The 18,658-nt window shown below is 41.2% G+C and overlaps 1 protein-coding gene across 23 annotated transcripts in view; it reads right to left on the bottom strand.

Moving 5' to 3' along the window:
• DENND1A (DENN domain containing 1A) overlaps positions 1 to 18,658 on the bottom strand; it is a 544,513-nt gene that overhangs the window by 255,459 nt on the left and 270,396 nt on the right. For all 23 annotated transcript variants that reach the window (XM_077968018.1, XM_015116876.3, XM_077968015.1 and 20 more), the window contains one exon: positions 12,816 to 12,926. In XM_077968018.1, the coding sequence (XP_077824144.1) occupies positions 12,816 to 12,926 (111 nt within the window). The remainder of the gene's footprint in view (positions 1 to 12,815; positions 12,927 to 18,658) is intronic.

Below are 18,658 nucleotides of genomic sequence, written 5' to 3'. Positions count from 1 at the left end.
TGAGGTCAGGAGTTTGAGACCAGCCTGGCCAACAGAGTGACACCTTTTCTCTACCAAAAAATAAAAAAATTAGCTGGGTGTGGTGATGCGCACCTGTAGTCCCAGCTACTTGGGAGGCTGAGGCATGAGTATCACTTGAACCCGAGAGATGGATGTTGCAGTCAGTGGAGATCATGCCATTGTATTCCAGCCTGGGCAACAGAGTGAGACTCTGTCCCAAAGAAAAAAAAAAAAAACTCAGAAGAAAGATTCAAGCCATAAAAGAGCCACCATCAGCTGGGCGTGGTGGCTCATGCCTACAGTCCCCAGCACTTTGGAAGGCTGAAGCGGGCAGATCACCTGAGGTAGGGAGTTTGAGACCAGCCTGACCAACATGGAGATACCCTGTCTCTACTAAAAATACAAATCAGCTGGGCGTGGTGGCACATGCCTGTAATCCCAGCTACTCAGGAGGCTGAGGCTGGAGAATCACTTGAACCTGGGAGGTAGAGGTTGTGGTGAGCCAAGATTGCTCCACTGCACTCCAGCCTGGGTGACAAGAATGAAACTCCATCTCAAAAAAACAAAACAAAACAACAATAACAAAAAACAGGCCACCATCATGACCATTGAATTCACATTACTATCTGCCAGTCACTGAGAACAGTGCTTCACATATATCTAACTCATTTAATTTTCATAACAGCTCTATAAGGTAGGTAGCATTATTGTCCCCATTTTATAGATGAGGAAACTAAGGCTCCCGGGTGTTGAGGAACTTGTGTAAGGTCACAGCTATCGGCAGAACTAGGATGTGAACCTAGGGAAGTTGAGCTCTGGATTCTGTACTCTTAGCTCCCACGAAACTGCTTCTGTGTTCTGATCTATATTAATCCGACAATTACTGAGTATCCACTATGTGCACATGCCATGCCCTCAAGCAATTTAAAATAGAGAGAGAAAGATCAAAATGCAAACAATCAACTTCCACACAAAAGCATTATGAAAGAGGTGCTATAACAGAGGTTCAAGTGTGTTAGCATATAAAGAAAGAATCATTAATTCTGCCTGGGGCAAGAATCAGGCCTGCTTCACAGAGACAGACACATCAGAGCCCTGAAGGTTGAAGACAAGAAGCTGCTAGTCCTCTTCCCTGCTAGAGGCCAGTCAGGGGGAAAGGGTGGGTCAAGCAAACACAGCAGCTTCTCAGGCCACTCAAGCTCTGTGAAGACTTGAATGAGAAATGACAATTTATTCAACGACTAAATGACTAGTGAGAAGTGGTCCGGATGCAAAACTTCATGGGAGTTGCTGTGACTATTCTGTTTTGCTTGGATTCACTCCCTATCCGCTATCACAGTGATCCTAACATTCAGAACTCTCCCAGGATCTTTATCGCTCTTCTTGTTTCTGAAAGTCAAATCGGGGTTTATGGCCTGCAAGGATGAGATTCAGCCTCAAGTAACATTTACAGAGTGAACAGTGCACCCAGTGCTGGGCTCTGTGCTTTCATGTCTGGATGGTCACTGGATCTTTTTAACCACCTTGAGGTAGGTGTGAATACTATCCCCATTTTCACAGAAGAAGACAGAGGGACTCGGAGAGGCCAAGTAACTTGCCCAAGGCCATATGGCTAGAAAGTGGCACAGGGAGGATTAAGTACAAGGCAGAGGCAGAAGTGGAACAAAGCCATCCTGACTTGCAGTCTGATACTCTCTCCTCCACTCCTGCTGTCTTTTTTCTTGGGAAAAGATACCTCCAGCAGGGCTGTCTGACACATCTAGCTGGTAGACTCTGAAGCTATCAAGATAGCAGAAAAGAACAAATGTGAACGTGCTCCGTGTCTGCACTGACCCATGATTGCATGGTCTAACCTCATAACATACTACCTTGGTTCACCAAAGTGACCACACTTTCAGTCTGCAGAAACAACACGGGAAATTATGAGTCCTTGCTCCCAGTATCATAAGCACCCAGTAGGTGCTCAAATTTCTTTTATGACTGTCATGTCTGCCAAAGTGGGTGCCATTTAGGGCTTTTTAAGTAGATTATGATGCCAAAGACTTAAATATTATCCATTAAAATTTTGATTCATAAGAGTCACACAAGAAGCTATCAGTCCTACAATCTAAGAAAGATACAATTTATTGCACGACTTGATTGCATTACTAAAACAATAAAATATTCTGCCATGGCAGAAATGGGATGAATTTAATGAAATGGCAAAAAAAGAAAAAAAAGAAAAAGAAACATCACCTGTTTACACACATGCACCCCAAATTACACTGGTGGACTGCATTGGTATTCTGTAAAATTACTGAGAGCCTTAACAGATTATACTTAGCTATGGCCCTTTTCCAGACTAGCTAAGGCCCCAGTCAAAGCTCTCCCAAAGAGAATATGGAAACAAAGAGCTTTTTAAGTGCCAGTCGGTATGCATAAACATCTTCCAAATGAACTTGATCAGTCTCTATTATGTCGTGTCCACATGAAAATGAGTCTAACGATGCAAAATAACAGCCACCAAAGAATAAATATTGTTTTTGTCTTACAGAACTGTCTATTCACTGGTTCCAAATCAGGCTGTGTATCAATCACCCAGGGAACCTTAAAAAATACACATTCCATGGTTCCATACGAGACTTTGTGAACCAGAATGTCTAGAGATGGTGCCCAAGAACCTGCATTTTAACAAGTTTTCTGGGTGGTTCTAACATAATGCTAATCCATGGATCAGAACTGGGGAATCACTGACAATCTGAATCCTGTGCCTCATCCAAAGCAGGTGCTTGATGTTTGTTGAAGCAATGGGAGAAGAGGCAGGAGAGGAAGGTAGGAGCTAGCAGACAGACCATGGCTGGTTGAAGTCACATCAAAGTGTCACAAATTAACCTGTTGAAATTCTATATTATATTACAGAGTCTCTATGGTATCTCAAGGTTCTTCATTCCAATTAGAGTGTAACATGAATAAGAGAAAACCAATTCACACATAATTAAATGAAGAATACAGTTCAACAAGCAACTAATTATCTATACATTTTAAAGTCAGAGAATGCCCGCATAAGTAAAACCCACCAATCTCTCCTATTTTCTGTCCATGGAAGTTCCCTTAAGTTTTTAATATTCTCTGGACCACAAAAAAATTGTATATAACGGAGATTAGAGAGGCTGTGTTACTTGGAAGTTTGGCTGCAAAGCCTCTATTCCATGCCACTTCATTATAATTTCTTAAGGATTTCCCTCTTCACCAAAAGGATTAGTTTTCTTCTCACTTCTTTGAATACTCTTCTCAGGTGGTTAGTGTGAACCAGGTTACTCTCTCTCTTTTTTTACATATAGAAGATAAACAAAATGTTCAATTTATTTTATTTTTTAAATAGAACACTAAATTTAGTCTTAGAATTCTCTGTTTGGTAAGTTTCCAGTTACAAGGTCTTGGCTTCCCTTGAGCACAGTTTGAAACAAAATAATGCAGTTTGTTCCTACGGCTGGAACATGCAGAGTGGAGTGTGCAGGCAAAGAGGCCTTGGCTCTGCTCCAGGATTTCAAACCTCCTTCAACTGCCACTCTCATCTCTGCTTCAAGGGCGGCAGATAAGCAAACAGGATTAGTGTTTTCTAGTCCAGAAGAGCTAGGAAAGTTTTGCACACATCATTCAGGTGCCCAGCTCATCAAACAGGCTGGCATCGACATGACAAGGTGGCGTTCATCAGGAAAGTAGCAAAAATGAAGCCAAATATGAAAAGCTGCCCAGTCCACAAACTGGCCCGTTTTTAGGGCTCAAGACCAGATGGTGCTCAGACAATGGATGCTGTCAGTGGGAGTGGTGGGACAGGACTGGGGCAAGGCTGGAAAAGTCTCCATGTACATCTCCTAAGGGCCAGACTGTGTGCTGGTGGGGAGATGGAAGTTTCACCCACCACTCCTCAGGCCACAGGGTACCCGGTCCTGCCCAGCTCCCACATGCCCGGGGACTAATTTTTGTTGACGCAATTAGGAAGAAACTGACAGGGAGAGGGTGCCAGTTTATTTTTTTTCTTCCCTAAATGAGGTACCATCAGAAAAGTAATAATGGTTTTCGGTTATGGGTGTGGAGGCTAATTAGGTCGTGGTCTTGCCGCTATACAATATTTCCTTCTGAAAAGCATCCACTGGATAAAACAAACAGATGTTTCTTAGGAAAGCAAATATGCCTTTGTCATTATTTAACTGGATATTCTTAGTTGTCCAAATCTCTTTCAGTATCCCTAAATTATAAAGGGGGCGATTAGGACCAAGATACACTGCTGGAAGGAATTGCAACTTATGAACCCTGGAAGGTTCTTTATTCTTTATTGTATAGGACAAAGATACATAGCTGCAATATATGAACGCTGAAACCACAGTGAGTTAGAGAAGATACGCCCCAGGGCTCCACCAAAGCCATGCTCATGGTAGTAGAAGGGTGCAGGAGCTGCTGGGAGACAGCCAAGTTTAAGAAGGCATGGGCAGAGTGAATGGAATCTGAAGTGCTTAAGGAAATGGAGCTTTGGCTAACAGACTGGGTGTGTCAATGGGAATTCACAGATCTGCCTCCTGTCTCCTGGTGCCTAGAGTAGTGTCAGGCATACAGACAGGGCTTGCCGACTCTGAAGTGAAAAGCTTAGGTGTGCGTTCAAAAGTGACAATCAGGCAGAGGTTCTTTATATTATTTTAGATCCATGGCCAACAGGGTCATGCTAAGAATATGTCTCCGAGTACAAGTGTCACAGGGAACTCATGACAGTGGAGAGCTACCAAGAAGGTAGTATGAGGTGGCAAGGACGCTGGCCTGGTTTTCATTCCATCTTTGCTGCCCATCTTAAACAAGGCACATCAACTTTTGGGGGTGCTAACATTCCCATCTGCAAAGGGAGAAGAAATCCCACAAGCTCCTAGGGTTGTTGCAAGAATGAATGAAAAAAATGATCACATACGTGATTAGCATAGTGCCTGGCACATAGGAAGGGGGTGGCTCAAAAGGTTAACTTTAAAAGAACTTTAAAAGGGGCGGGGAGAACTGGGGGGCTCCCATATAAAGTACTGAGTATGAATCTACTTAAGGATATTCTTACACATTTATTCTGTGAATGCTCTTTGGTGGTCTTGGAGCTTTACAAGCTACAAAAAACAAACAAACAAAAAAGCAAAACTCTGAGTACTATACAATCAGGTCTTATTTTTCACCCAAACCAATAGCAAACAGCTCCACTAGTTACCTTATCCACCAGATATGGCTCAGGGTATCTTTTTGGCTCTTTATAAGAATTTTCAAGTTCCTTTAGTGGGGTGGCTATTCCTAACAACATGCCTCTGGCTCTTGTGACAGTTCCCACACAAGGGACTGGAAAATGGTATAAGTAATGGCATCCAACAGACATAACCTGGTTCCCAGGCATGCACTTCGAAGGGGATAAGACTAGTTTGTGTGTAATCCCTGGATGTTTCTCCCTTTCCAGAAGCCAAAGCCTCCTTCCCCTGATACTGCATCATAATGACCTATATTCATGGCCATCTCTCCTACTGACTAGGACATGACCTTGGGCAAGTTATTCCCACCTTTCCAAATGGACTGGCTGTTCTGTAAAATGGGAATAATATCTATCTTCTAGGAATGCTGATGGAATTGTATTATCTCTATTAAGATCTTTGACCTACTTGCTCTCCACAGAGTTCCAAAAAGCAGTATGAATTAAACTCAGATATGAAAATATGGAAGAAAAATGGGGCCTTTGTGCTAGAGGGAATCACACTGAAGTATTTACATTAGAGAACAAGATTTAGTTAAGCCTTCCCTATTTATCATTTATAAAGGAAAACAATCAATATACATTAACTGAGCAAAGAGAACAAAAACTTACATTTTTCTTATACAGAATATCACAGTGTTATTGACCGAGAAACCCTGAAATGCATATTACCTGCCTCTGAACTAAATATTGTTAGGTTTGTCTCTATTGACACAATCATTTTTATAGAAGACAGCACTCGAGTGCTTTTATCTTTCATGTGCTTGGTGGCTCTGAGGAGCATTAAGGCTCCATCTTATCAAACACAATTGAGAAAAATGTGGTTTGTCAAGTATTGCAGGCCACATCACGATCTGTCAAGAGAGGGTCCTCAAAAAATCTCAGGCTGAGATGGCCTTTGCATTTCCCCCTCCACACCGGCCCCCATCTAAAAGATAATAAAAAGCCAGTCTTAAGGAAATAAAAGGCAACAATTGGAAAACTTTCAAATTCTGAATTTGAAGAGGCCCAAAGGCGTGAATACAACAGAAGTCTGCTCAGCTACGTCATTCCCAAACTCCGCAGAACCGCTCAGGATGCTGCCAACTGCACATGAGATACAAGGAGAACCCCACCTCCTCCAGAGAGGCTTCCACCAGCAATCCGTAAAGCTTCCCACCCAGTTAAGAATCAACTCTTTAAGAAAAGCCTTTTAAAAGTCAAAGTAATACACATTCATAGCTTTCAAAACAAAACAAAAGGTAGTCAAGGCTTATCATGAAAAACAACAGTCCACTTCACAATTCTCCTTACACCCTTCACTCAAAGTAATCACACTCAACACAGGATTTATCTCCTGATTTCTAAATCATCAATTCTTGGTTTCACATTTTCAACATTAAGACTTGGATTCTGCCTTCCCTTTGAGAATGAACTGTTATCCTCTCAGAGGCCAGTCACCCCACTTATCCCATTGACTTCATTCCACAAATATTTATCATGGTGTTACCCCAGGCACTGAGGACACAGCAGTGAACGAAATGGGCAACAATCCTTGTCTTCATGAAGTTTATATTCCAGTAGGGTAGGCCCTTAATAAACTGGACATTAAAATTTTATTTCCCATTATAGAATATATTAATTTATTATAAATGCCTGCACAGGCTACATACCAGGAGAACTATGCAAGTATTAACTCATTTTAATTTTACTTCAGAGGAGGTCACTGGTGACTGGAAAAAGACACTAAAACAAGTCCACCTGTTTTAGTGGACGGGTGGTGACTGAATCCTAATGAAAGACTGAGGAGAGAATGAGACAAGAGGAATTAGTGAATAGGCAACTCTCTTGAGGAATTCTGTTCTGAAAGGGAGACTAGAAATGGGATAAAGGGGATATGGGTCGAGAAGGTTTTGTTTTGAAGTCTGGGAGCTTCCATAGCATGTTGGCATGCTCATAAGAATGTGCTAGGAGAGAAGAGAAAATAATAGTGGATGCAGGAGAGAAGAGCTTGCTTACTGCTGGAGCAATTTCCTTGAAGGAAACCACAGTGTCGCCTTTCCTGTTGGCATTCCTAGGCCATCATCTAAAACTGCAATCCTTGCCACTCTCCACTCCCCATCCTCTCTCTTCGGCTTTATTTTAGTACTTAACCATTTAGTACTTAACCATTCCTGTGAGGAAACCATTACCTAAAACCATTACCTAAAATGCAGTACTTAACCATTACCTAAAATCCTTAGTACTTAACCATTTCCTACTGTATAAGATATTTAACTCCTCTGGCTTATCGAGGACCTATGATACTAGAATGCAAGCTTCATGAGGACAGGGATTGTTGCCTGTTTTGTTCACTGCTGTATCCCCAGTGCCTATGGCAACCTCACGATAAATATTTGCAGCATGAAGCAAGCTGGACAAGCAAAGTGACTGGCCTCAGAGAGGACAGACGGTTCATCTGCAAAGGGAAGGCAGAGTCCAGGAGTACAGGCCCCAGGAGGCTGAGCAATGTGGTGTGGGCTCCTGGCACTCTCTCCTGGGGGCTTCCATTAGATGGGGATAGAATTCTAGGTTAGAAATCATTTTCCCTTAGAAGGTCAAGACACTGCTTCACTGTCTTCTGGTTTCCAGAACTGCCACTGCCAAATCTCAGGCAATGTTGATTCTTAATCTTTGTACAAGAACTGCTTTGTCTCGATCTCTGATATTCTAAAATTTCATGAAAAAGGAGCTTTGTACCTTCTTTTTAGGCCTCTAAAAATTTTTGAAATATATTAAGTATGTATGTCATATAAACAACTTTTAAAGAAAAAAAAAATGTAAGAACCCCAAACCTATCACCTGGCTCAGGGGTCAGCAAATTACAGCGAAAAGGCATAGCCTGGCCTGCTGCCTGTTTTTGGCAATAAAGCTTTGTTGGCACACAATCACACACATTAGTTTAACTCTGGTCAACTACAAGGTCGGAGCCCAGCAGTGGCAACAAAGATCATATGACCTGCAAAGGCATATTTATTATTTGGCCCTTTATAGCAAAATGTGTTGGTTCCTCACCTGGCTTAAGACAGAAAGCAAAACTTTTGATGTCCGTTGCATGACCCTTCCCAAACCAGTCTTTTCTCTTCCTGTGAGGAAACCATTGCCTAAATTTTGTGTTAACTATTTCTTTTTACCTTTGTAGTTTGTGTGAATCCCAAACAAGATACCACTTAGTTTTTCTAGCTTGAACTTTGTATTAATGAAATCATACTGTACAGTATATCCTTGTGCAACCCAGTTCCTCACTCAGCTTCTACATTAGAATCATAATCATATTGACAGTACAGTTCATTTCATTGATCCGATCGATATTCCACTGTGTGACTACACCACAGTCTATCAGTTCTCTTGGTAGTCATGAGAACTATTTCCAGGATTTAAATAAAACCCCAAAAAAGCCCCTGTGAACATTTTTGTACATGTATCCCACCATACATGACCAAGGGGTTTGTGTATACACATAAAATTCCACCTAGGAGTAGAATTGCTGAGTGATGGGCATACGTAAATAGTTTTGTAGCACATACCTTTCAAACAGTAGTAAACGACATTCTCTAATACATTTCCAATATAACACCCGGCTTTGTCAGCCACCAAATTTTTTGCAAACCTAGGGTTTCACTGTTGGTTTTGATTGTTTTTTTAAGAGACAAGGTCTCACTCTGTTGTCCAGGCTGGAGTGAAGTGGTATGATCATAGCTTACTGCAAAGCCATGATCCTGGGCTCAACTGATCTTCCTGCCTCAGCATCCCAAGTAGCTAGGAGTACAGGCACATTCTACCACGCTGATTTTTAATTTTCTTTGTAGAGACAGGGCTCTCACTATGTTGCCCAGGCTGGTCTTGAACTCCTGGCCTTAAGCAATCCTGCCACCTTGGCCTCCCAAAATGTTGCGATTACAGGTGTAAGTCACTGTGCCCAGCCATAATCACTGTAGTTTTAATGTGCTTTTTGATGATTACTAATGTGATTGACTATCTTTCCATATAGATGTTGGCCATTTGTATTTCTTCTGTGAAATGCTAATTCATGCCTTTTGCCAATTTTTCTATTGACAGGTTTGTCTTTTTTAATTGTCATAGTTCTGTACTTATTTCCTATACTAATTTTCTGTCAGTTTTTCTATACGGCAAATCTCAGCTTGTGACTTTTCAGTCATTTTCACAGAAAAGTATCTTTTAATGAATAAAAGTTCACAATTTTAATATTTTATTTTATACAATGTATATTTTGGACCATCTTTAAATAAGCCTTTCTCTACTCCAAAGATCATCAAGGAGTATTCTATTTTGTCTTCTAAATGTTTTTAAATTTTGCCTTTCACATTTAAGTTATTAATCCATTTGGAATTTATTTTTGTGTGTGTACAATAGAAACTGTCTTCCTTTTTTTTCCCATGTGGACAGCCAATTATTGAAAAGTCCATTGATTCCCCAGAGATTCTGCAATGCCACCTTTTATGATATAAAGAGCCCATATACATGTGATCTGTTTTTGGGCTCTCTATTCTGTTCCATCAGCCCATATGTGTATCCTCATCCCAGTACTAGCATCGTAATTACTACAACTTTATAGAAAGTTTTGATATCTGGTAAAGCAAGCTTCCACAACCCATTCTTTTTTGTCAAGTATGTTGTGGCTCTTTCTCTGGCTTTTCCATATTAATTTTAGAATTAGCTTGTCAGGCACTATGTAAAACCCTATGGGGGGTTTGAACAAAATTGTATACAATCTACACATCATTTTGAAATGAAATAAAATCTTCAAGATATTAAGTCTTCTTATTCATGAACATGGTAGTGCTTTCTGTCCCTCTATTGAGGACCATAAAAGTTTTCCCATTTAATATGTTAATATGTAAGTTATATTAATAGATTTTCTAGTATCATCAATCATTTGCTTCCTATTTGAGGATTTTTACCCCTACATTAATCAGTGACATTGGCCGCTGATTTTTCTTTCTTGTGCTATCTCTGTGTTGAATGTCAAGGTTATACAAGTGTCGCAAGAAAAGCTGGGTTTCATTCCCTCTTGTTCTAGACTCTTAAGGAGTTTGTCTAAGATTGAAATAATCTTTTCCTTGAGATGTTTGATAAAACACACTTGTAAAACCACCTGGGATGAGTGTTTTATCTGGAAAAATATGTAAAGATATTGATTCAATTTCTGTAAGTTAAATAACCTATTTAATTTTTCTATTTCTTCTGGAGTCAACTTTGCTAAATTATTTTTTTCTATTTTGCCTTAGTTTTCAAATGCTGGCATAAAGTTGCTAACAGTATTTTCTTATTATTTTAAAAATTTCTGCTGCATCTGTTCTTTGTGTTTGTAGATTTATTCCTTTATTTCATTTTAGTTTTGGGAGAAAGCAGAAATAACTTTGTGTGTTTAATCCACTACATTGATGAGAGCAAAATCACACAGAAGGTTCATTCTTCCTTATGTATAAGATGGAAGTAATCACAGAACCCACTAAGGCTGTTGTATTAAGGATTAAATGAGTTAATACATGAAAAGTGTTTAGGACAGTGCATGGCACACAGTCAGGGATCAAAAACATCATGATTAAATGATAGGGAATTCAGTTCCACTGAGATGATGTCACGTTTTTGTTGACTGAAATTTAACAATCTAAAGCAACAGTAACTGGTTATGGACTAGACTCTTTTAAAGAGGTGATGATTGATGTGGTTGACAATATTCTCATTCTGAAACAGTCTAGGTGTTTGTGCCCTGAAATTATGAACTGCATGTATGGTGTAAAATAAAATGTAAAACAAAGCAAGAGGTCGACTATAGGCTATTCTTAACACATAGTGGGCAATAAAAAACAAACAAACAAAAAACTGAGTTCTTGATAAGTAATCAATAACCAAAGAAATAATAAAATGATGAAAGTATAATAAAAACCATAAGGAAAACTCTAGTAGTCTCAGAGAGTTTTCATTATTAGGTGCCTTTTATTCACAGGTAAACACGTAACTGACTTTATCCACAGGCCCTTCATTAGGGAACTCTCTGCTTATGAAAATATTTTTCTACTCTCTCTAACAGAGGGATGCCTATTAGGCATTCTACCTCCAGTCAATTTCTGTATATAAGTTTTGTCTACAAACAAAAACAACAATAAACCCAGCAAACAGATATTGAATTATTTAGGCGAAAGTAAAGTGACGCCTGTGATTTACTTTGAAATGCATAAAAAATAAGATGGATCACCTGCAATCCCAGCACTTTGGGAGGCTGAGGTGGGTGGATCACTTGAGGTCAAGAGTTCAAGACCAGCCTGGTCAACATGGCAAAACCCCATCTCTACTAAAAACACAAACATTACCTGGGTGTGGTGGTGCGTGCCTGTGATCCCAACTACTTGGGTGACTGAGGCAACAGAATTACTTGAACCTGGGAGGTGGAGGTTGCAGTGAGCCGAGACAGCGCCACTGAACTCCAGGCTGGGTGATAGAGTGAGACTCTGTCTCAAAAAAAGAAAAAAAAAGATGGACTAATGGATGCTATGGATGATGAATAGTTGAATAAATACATGATAAAGCAACTGGCACAATGTCACTGGTAGAATTTAGATGGAAGTATATCAGCATTCACTGTAAAATTATTTCAACTTTCTATAATAGCTTAAGAATTTTCATAAAAACTATTGGGGAAAATGTGAACTCATATACTTAGCAAGTGAAAAACTAAAATAAAAGGAATATAAAAATATTTATATTATACACACAGCGAAAGTTATATAGAAAGTTCATTATAATTTATAAAAAAAATCAAGACACCTATAAAATAAATGTGAAAGGATATTAACAAAATACAAATAAAAAAATAAACCCATGGAAAATATTCAGTTACCTCTAACCAAAGATGTAATTTTAAAATTAAAGCAAGCCTGAAATACCATAACATATCTACTTTCTTAGCAGAATTAAAACACCTGAGCACACGCACGCACACTCTCTCTCTTTCCTGGCAAAGCTGCCGTGAAAATGGTGCACTCATCTACAGCTGGCAGCCTTCACTGTAAACAAGCACCGCCTGTTTGGGAAGCAATTTGGCAGTCCCTAAATAATAGTGCTTATCAAGTCCTGTGACCTGGTGTCCCACTCCTTGGAATATAACTGCAACAGTCAAAAGAAGCCAAAAGATGTTCACTGCAGTATTATCTACTAAAAGGATTAAATCATAATGAACAACCTAAATGGCCATCAAGAGAAGAATGATATAGTAAATAATGACACATCTGTATCATAAATATGGTGTAGACATTAAAAAATGACAATAATCGAAGCTCATGTAGAAATCTGCAACATGTTCATAACACTCAATCAAATGGAAAGCTATTTATAATTGTGAGACTACAGGAATAAATGAAATGTGCATTGGCACTGTAAAAAAAATGAACAATTAATGAAAATGACATGCTGCCATATAAAGGGACTGTAGCTGACTCCTTTTCCTAAAATCTTCTTTCATCTTGCCGATGTATCTTTCAATTAAAATTAGATCATTACAAAGTCAGTCTTAAGACTGTCTACTCACAGTGCTGAGTTTGCTGCAAATGATGAGTATCCGGCGTTCGTACAGCATACTGGCGTACAGATGCAACATGTTGTTGACATCCACAGCCACAAAATATTCTGTCAGATTTCTCTAGGAGAAAGAAGAAGGCACGGTTTGTGGCTGATTTTGTTTCTTCTTATTATAACAGTATCTAATAAGAGCATAAGAAACAGAAAATAATCAGAAAGTATACTCTCTTCTTTCCCTGTCCTTTTCTTTCTACCCCGGAGGCCAAATCCCCCTCATGTGTAAAATCATGAACAGTAAAGTTGGAAGACACCTTAGAGAGGAAGGAGCCTGAGCAATTACATCTTTGTGTGGTGATTACAACATGAGGTTGCATATAGCACTTAGGTCAGTTCCTAAAGGTGAGCAGAACAGGAATTCTACATGTATCTTACAAATGAGGATACCAAGACTCAGAGAGATTCTCCAAGATGGAACAGTCTAATAAGCAATGAAGACAGGACTGCTGCTCAAATCTTTGGGCCCCAGATCCTAGAACCTTCCCGATGTGCTGTGCCATACGCCTAAGCAAAACAAAGTACCCAGGGACCAAAATGCTTCTGGCACTGAGCCCGTTTCTGTCCAGGAGATGCCACCCACGAAGGCCAGGCGAGCTCCTCTCCTGTCATCACTGCTGGTATCCCCTCCTTCACAGTTTACATTCGCTAAAACGGCTCAGCTGGAATTAAGGCAATTTTGAACATTTACAATTTCCAGGTATTTCATTCAAAAGGGGGAAGAAAAAACTGAAGACAAACAGCAGCAAGTTGTGACAAAGCAGTGTTTTAACTAGCTTTTTTCCCCCCTGTAGCCTGGGCTTCATTCTTTTAATTAGTACTATAGATTGGTACTCTTCAGATTTCAGAAAAAAAATGGAATGTGTTTCATTTATACAATGCATTCTATACCCACCTGACTTTAACAATACACATGAATATGCTAATTTCTTCAATGTTACAGGTTTTCAATGCCACACAATATAATCCTCTGAAAATGAAAGGGGTTGGGGAGGGAAGGAATGCTATTGCCAGGGGTTGCAGTTTATAATGATTAAAGATCTATAACCCATAAATTGAAGTAAACCAGGTGGATTTTACATGCAAAATAGCATAAAGTGCTTTTCAACAATGTTATGGGCTGGGAGTAAAACTGGGCACTTATCTTATAATTTATTATTGTTTGACTGAAGTACCAGGTTAACCATCAACCTTTATAAATACAGAGCAACTGAATTAATAGCTCTATATACTAACTACCTCTCAAGTGCCAGCCACTGTACCAGACACTGTGGATGTGTAATTGTGCAATCTTCACAAAAATCCAGTGAGGCGTTATTCTTTCCAATATAAAGAAGTCTGGGAGAGGTCAGTAACTGGCAGATCTGACTCCACGGCCTATACGCTTTCCCTTCCACCACATTGTCCCTCTTACGCACATCCACCATGGGAAAGGTTCACATCTATTATTAAACATTTCACTTAATCTTCAAACTGCTCCTTGAACTAAGTATTATTATCCCTCTATAAAGATGAGAAAACAGTGGCACAGAGAAGTTGTGTAATTTGACAAAGGTCATGAGGTAAGTGGATGTGACATGATTCAGTCCTGAGTGGGTCTGTCTCTAAATTCAGGCTCTTTGTATTCCACACAAAATTGTAGGTAAAACTCATATTTGGAAAAAGAAACAAAACAAGATCAAGTATGCCTAAAGAAAGGGAAATGCTTCTGTTAAAAGTTACTGTTACCCCATTCACGGAGTGATCTGTGTGTGGCAGGCAACAGGTGTTCTTTCCAATCTTCCCAACAAGCCTGAGACAGGCATTATCATCTCCATTTTACAGATGAGGAAAAAAAAAAAAAAACTGAGCCTCAGGAAGTCTCAGTAGACTTCTAAAGGTCACCCAGCTAGAAAGGGCACAGCCATGTTTCAAAACTACATCTCCTCAATCCAAAACTCATACCCTAACCATCACACCAACTTGCCTCTTAACAAACTCAGTGAAAAACAAAACAGCAAACACCAAAGGCAGTCAGAAGGAGTCAACCAGTGTATCTTGGTTCCTCCACTGGACGGAGGAACACAGAGCTAATGATGTAAGGGTGGGGTTTGCTCTGAAGATGGTGACATGGCACAGCTCTCCTCACAAACAAAAATACGAGGCCCTTCACTGAGCATTTCGGTAAAAAGCTTAACTGCTGATGAATTACATGAATTTTTCTTTTAGGAGAGGATGGAAGTAAAAAGAAAATAGAAATGAGGAGCTTAAAGAAGGCCAGAAAGCCCATTAGCACTTTTGACAGATCCAAAGATAACTCTGAAGCCACCAAAACGTGGCCTCAAGAGTCTGCCAAGAAGCTTCACGCTGGGGAGAAATATGTTACACAGCTTGCCGTCCAAATAGGGAGACACAGCGTCAGAGACAAATCCTGCGCCTTATTTTGGTGGGAGAAAAAAAAAAAAACCACAAGGATACTTTTGTGGATGGAGAAGGGAACATTTCTGAAATAAAAACACCATTTGATTGAGGCATGTTCCCCATCTCCAATCAGATTCTGAGCGACTCAGGTGCTTGTTCCAAAATCTCTACACAGGTATGTTAAAAATATGTAACATTTAGCCAAATTCTCTCTAAACTGTCATGTACTTTTTTTGGTATTTCTCATCCCATCTGTGCTGATTACCAAGATATTTGTGTCTAAACAGAAGCTGTCTTTCTTATCTGCTTCCTCCCCTGCCTCTTTCCTTCTGGGATGCCACCCGCCTGAGCGGGTGGGAGTAGGTGGGAGTGCCAACAGCCCTGGGAACCTCGCTCAGCCGTGGGAGCACCTGTGGGGCAGAGCGGGGCCCCGGGAGCAGCTGCAGGGAGCACTCGCAGCTCCCACCAAGCCTCAGTTCAGAAGCAGGCCCCATAGAGTCAGGAATCTCCCTCCCCCAGCCACACCAATCCTTACTCTCTCAGGCCTGCCATGCCTTTTCATACCCACAGGCCTTTACTTCTGCCATGTCCTCTGCCTCGAATGCCCCGCTCTTCCTTGAGGACACCTGCTTACTTTTCAAGGCCCAGCTCCAATGTCACCTCCTCCCGGGAGACTTCCTCAACTCATTTGTCAAGCTCCCCTGTATGCTTCCATTGTTCCCATCTTCCAGTAACTCAGTATTTTTTTTAAGTATGTTTTTGCCATGAGACTGAGGTCCTGTTGGGCGAAGCTGCTTCTCCCATCATCCAACAGTTTGATGAGAGCAAGCTCGGTGCAGGGAGGAAGCAATGGCTGAGGGCGCTGGTCCCTCACTCGGGCGAGAGCAGTGCAGCGAGGAACGCACCAGCAAAGAAGATGGACCACGTGGGACATTAGGAAGAATGTAGCATGTGACTCTGGAAAACCTGGCTCTGAGTCGGATGAAGCGATTGATTACTCAGTAATGGTGAAGAACCTATAGAAAAAGAACTGCCACTGGAAACTGCACAAAGGCTGGTAAGTAGCTGGGGATGGTGGAAGGAGGGAGGGGTGACTTTTCATGGTATCTGTGGCTACATTTATTAAAAATGTAAATAAATTAGTGGTTTATCAGGTAACTGGGGTGAGGGCTGTACACAGAAGCAGGTGTTCATTTCACAGCCAGGCCAACCATATTTCTCCGATGGATAAGATCAGAGGATAGGAGAAGGGAGGGCTTCCGCAGCAGGCTGTCCTCAGTCAAGACTACAGCCAGAACACATTACGAGCTTCTGCTGATAAAAGATACGAGATAAACCACTCTCCCAGCCCTTTGCTTCTTCCGTGGACTAAGTCCCCATCCTCTCATTTCTATCTCCTATAATCAGGCAATCAACACACACTTATTTAACTCCTATGTGCCTAGCACCCTCCCAGGAGCTAGGCCTGCAGAGATAAACTAACTGTGATCTCCATTTTCCTGCTTACTCTGGGGTGAGAGGGACATTAGACTCAGAAATCCAGTATGCAACGTACCATGGTTGAGACTACACTCCAGGCATGGCTGAGAAGCCTCGCCCCCTTGATGGATATGCAGGAGAAGGCTGGAGAAGGTGTGACAGAGAAGACATTTGGTCTGGGCCTCCTAACAGGGGTTTACTCAGTGGACGAGGGAAGAAGCATATTCCAGGCAGCGGCAAAGACAGGGTGGGGACAGGAGCTACAGGCAGGGAGGAGAGTGAGGGGCAGGTGGGGCGGGAGAGCAGGGGGTAGGGGAGCTAGGGACAGGGCAGTGCTGAAGGATCCTGACATGATCCTATTTGTGTTTCAGAAAAATCCTCCTAGAGGCTCTGTGGGAGACAGATAAGAGGGCAAACAGGAGACAGAACAGTCAACTAACAGGCTGCTGCCATATTCTGGGAAAGAAATGATTAAAATATATGTTAAAATACCAATTCAGGTCAAAGCTTTGGGTGTGGATGTCACAGATAATCTACAAAGTGGAATCAAAGGACTTGGCGATGAATTAGGCTTATGGAGGGAAGGAGAAAAAAGTCTCAAATGACCCCTGGGCTTCCAGATTACTATGCACCATACTTGTCCACTTGCCCAAATAGGTTTTTAAAGAAAGAGTCCATTCTTTTAATAAAGGATAAATACTTCTTATAAGTACCATAATTCCTGTCAAACATGGTGTCCCTGGCCACCTCGTCCTAGGCCTAGTGTCCTGGGCTGTAATGCCACCATGGCTGAGCCTAAGTAACTACTTTCTTCATTCTCTGCCAATTACTTCTCTGTGTGACTCACCTACTTGGAAAGGAAAACCTTGCTTTGAGGACTAGTTCCCAGCTTCTGTGCTCAAAAGGTCTCGGTTTTCTTAGTGCCAGTAAGTTTTTAGGCTTGAGGATATTCCCTTCCTACTCATGGAGTTTAAACATTATTTCAGTTACACATACATTTATGTCTCCATGAGCATGTGCCTCTCTACCTAGCATCTCTTCTGGCCACACTCTCTAGGGCTGGGTAGCACAGCTACAAAGCTATCCACCACCCAGGCTGGAAAGGGCTCAAATCTGAGGAAGGTCTCTGGACAGAGCAGCCTGCAAGGTGCACTTCAGAAGAAGCCTGAAACGCACAAGCTCCTTAGACTCTTGGCTTCCACTTCTCATCTCTGCAAAGAAACATTGGTAAGCGTCAGGTCCAGTGCAAACCCCTGTGGCTCTAAATCCAGACAAAGAGAAAGGGAATGGCACCTGGCAAAACCCCCATCCTCCCAGGAGAAGCCTCATAATGGCTGCTCCCTTATAGCTGTCCCTGCTGGCTCCTGTACCAATCCAGGTGGCTGGAGACTTGAGGCTCACTGTGATCTATGCCTGAGGTTATGAAGCAGGTGGGGGTAGTGGCGATGGGGTGAGTTGGAGTGGGGTGGGGATGGGAGGGGATATAGTGGGGCTTAGAGAGAAAGCGTCTTAGGTTCAATACCTTAGGGAAATGAGATAATCCTCAAACCAAAGAACTGACTCTAAGCTGGGTACTCCTTGGAGCCTTCGAAACAGATGCTAGTCCGCCCCACTGTCTGTCATTTTATTAGTCTTTGTGACTTTCCACTTCATACATGGTACACATGATAAAGACCTAATGTCTTGTGTCTGAAGGCAGCTTCCAAGGCAAGAGGCTTGGTTTTGTCAGTGGGTCTTGTTTACTGAAATAACTCCTGTTCAAATTATATTTTACCATAATATACATTTTTAAAACCCTCAACTGATTTCTTTTTTTAAGAATTTAACTAACCTTAGTTGGGAGGGATTCTTTAAAGGTAACTGTAAATTTGGAATCTAAAACAATCTGCCTAAGAAAGAATCCCAGAAATTCACATAAGC

This window comes from Macaca mulatta, chromosome 15 (assembly GCF_049350105.2).
Source record: "Macaca mulatta isolate MMU2019108-1 chromosome 15, T2T-MMU8v2.0, whole genome shotgun sequence".
NCBI classification, from domain to species: Eukaryota; Metazoa; Chordata; class Mammalia; order Primates; family Cercopithecidae; genus Macaca; species Macaca mulatta.
Note: the sequence above shows the minus strand (reverse complement) of the source record. Positions and strands in the feature narration are given on the sequence as shown.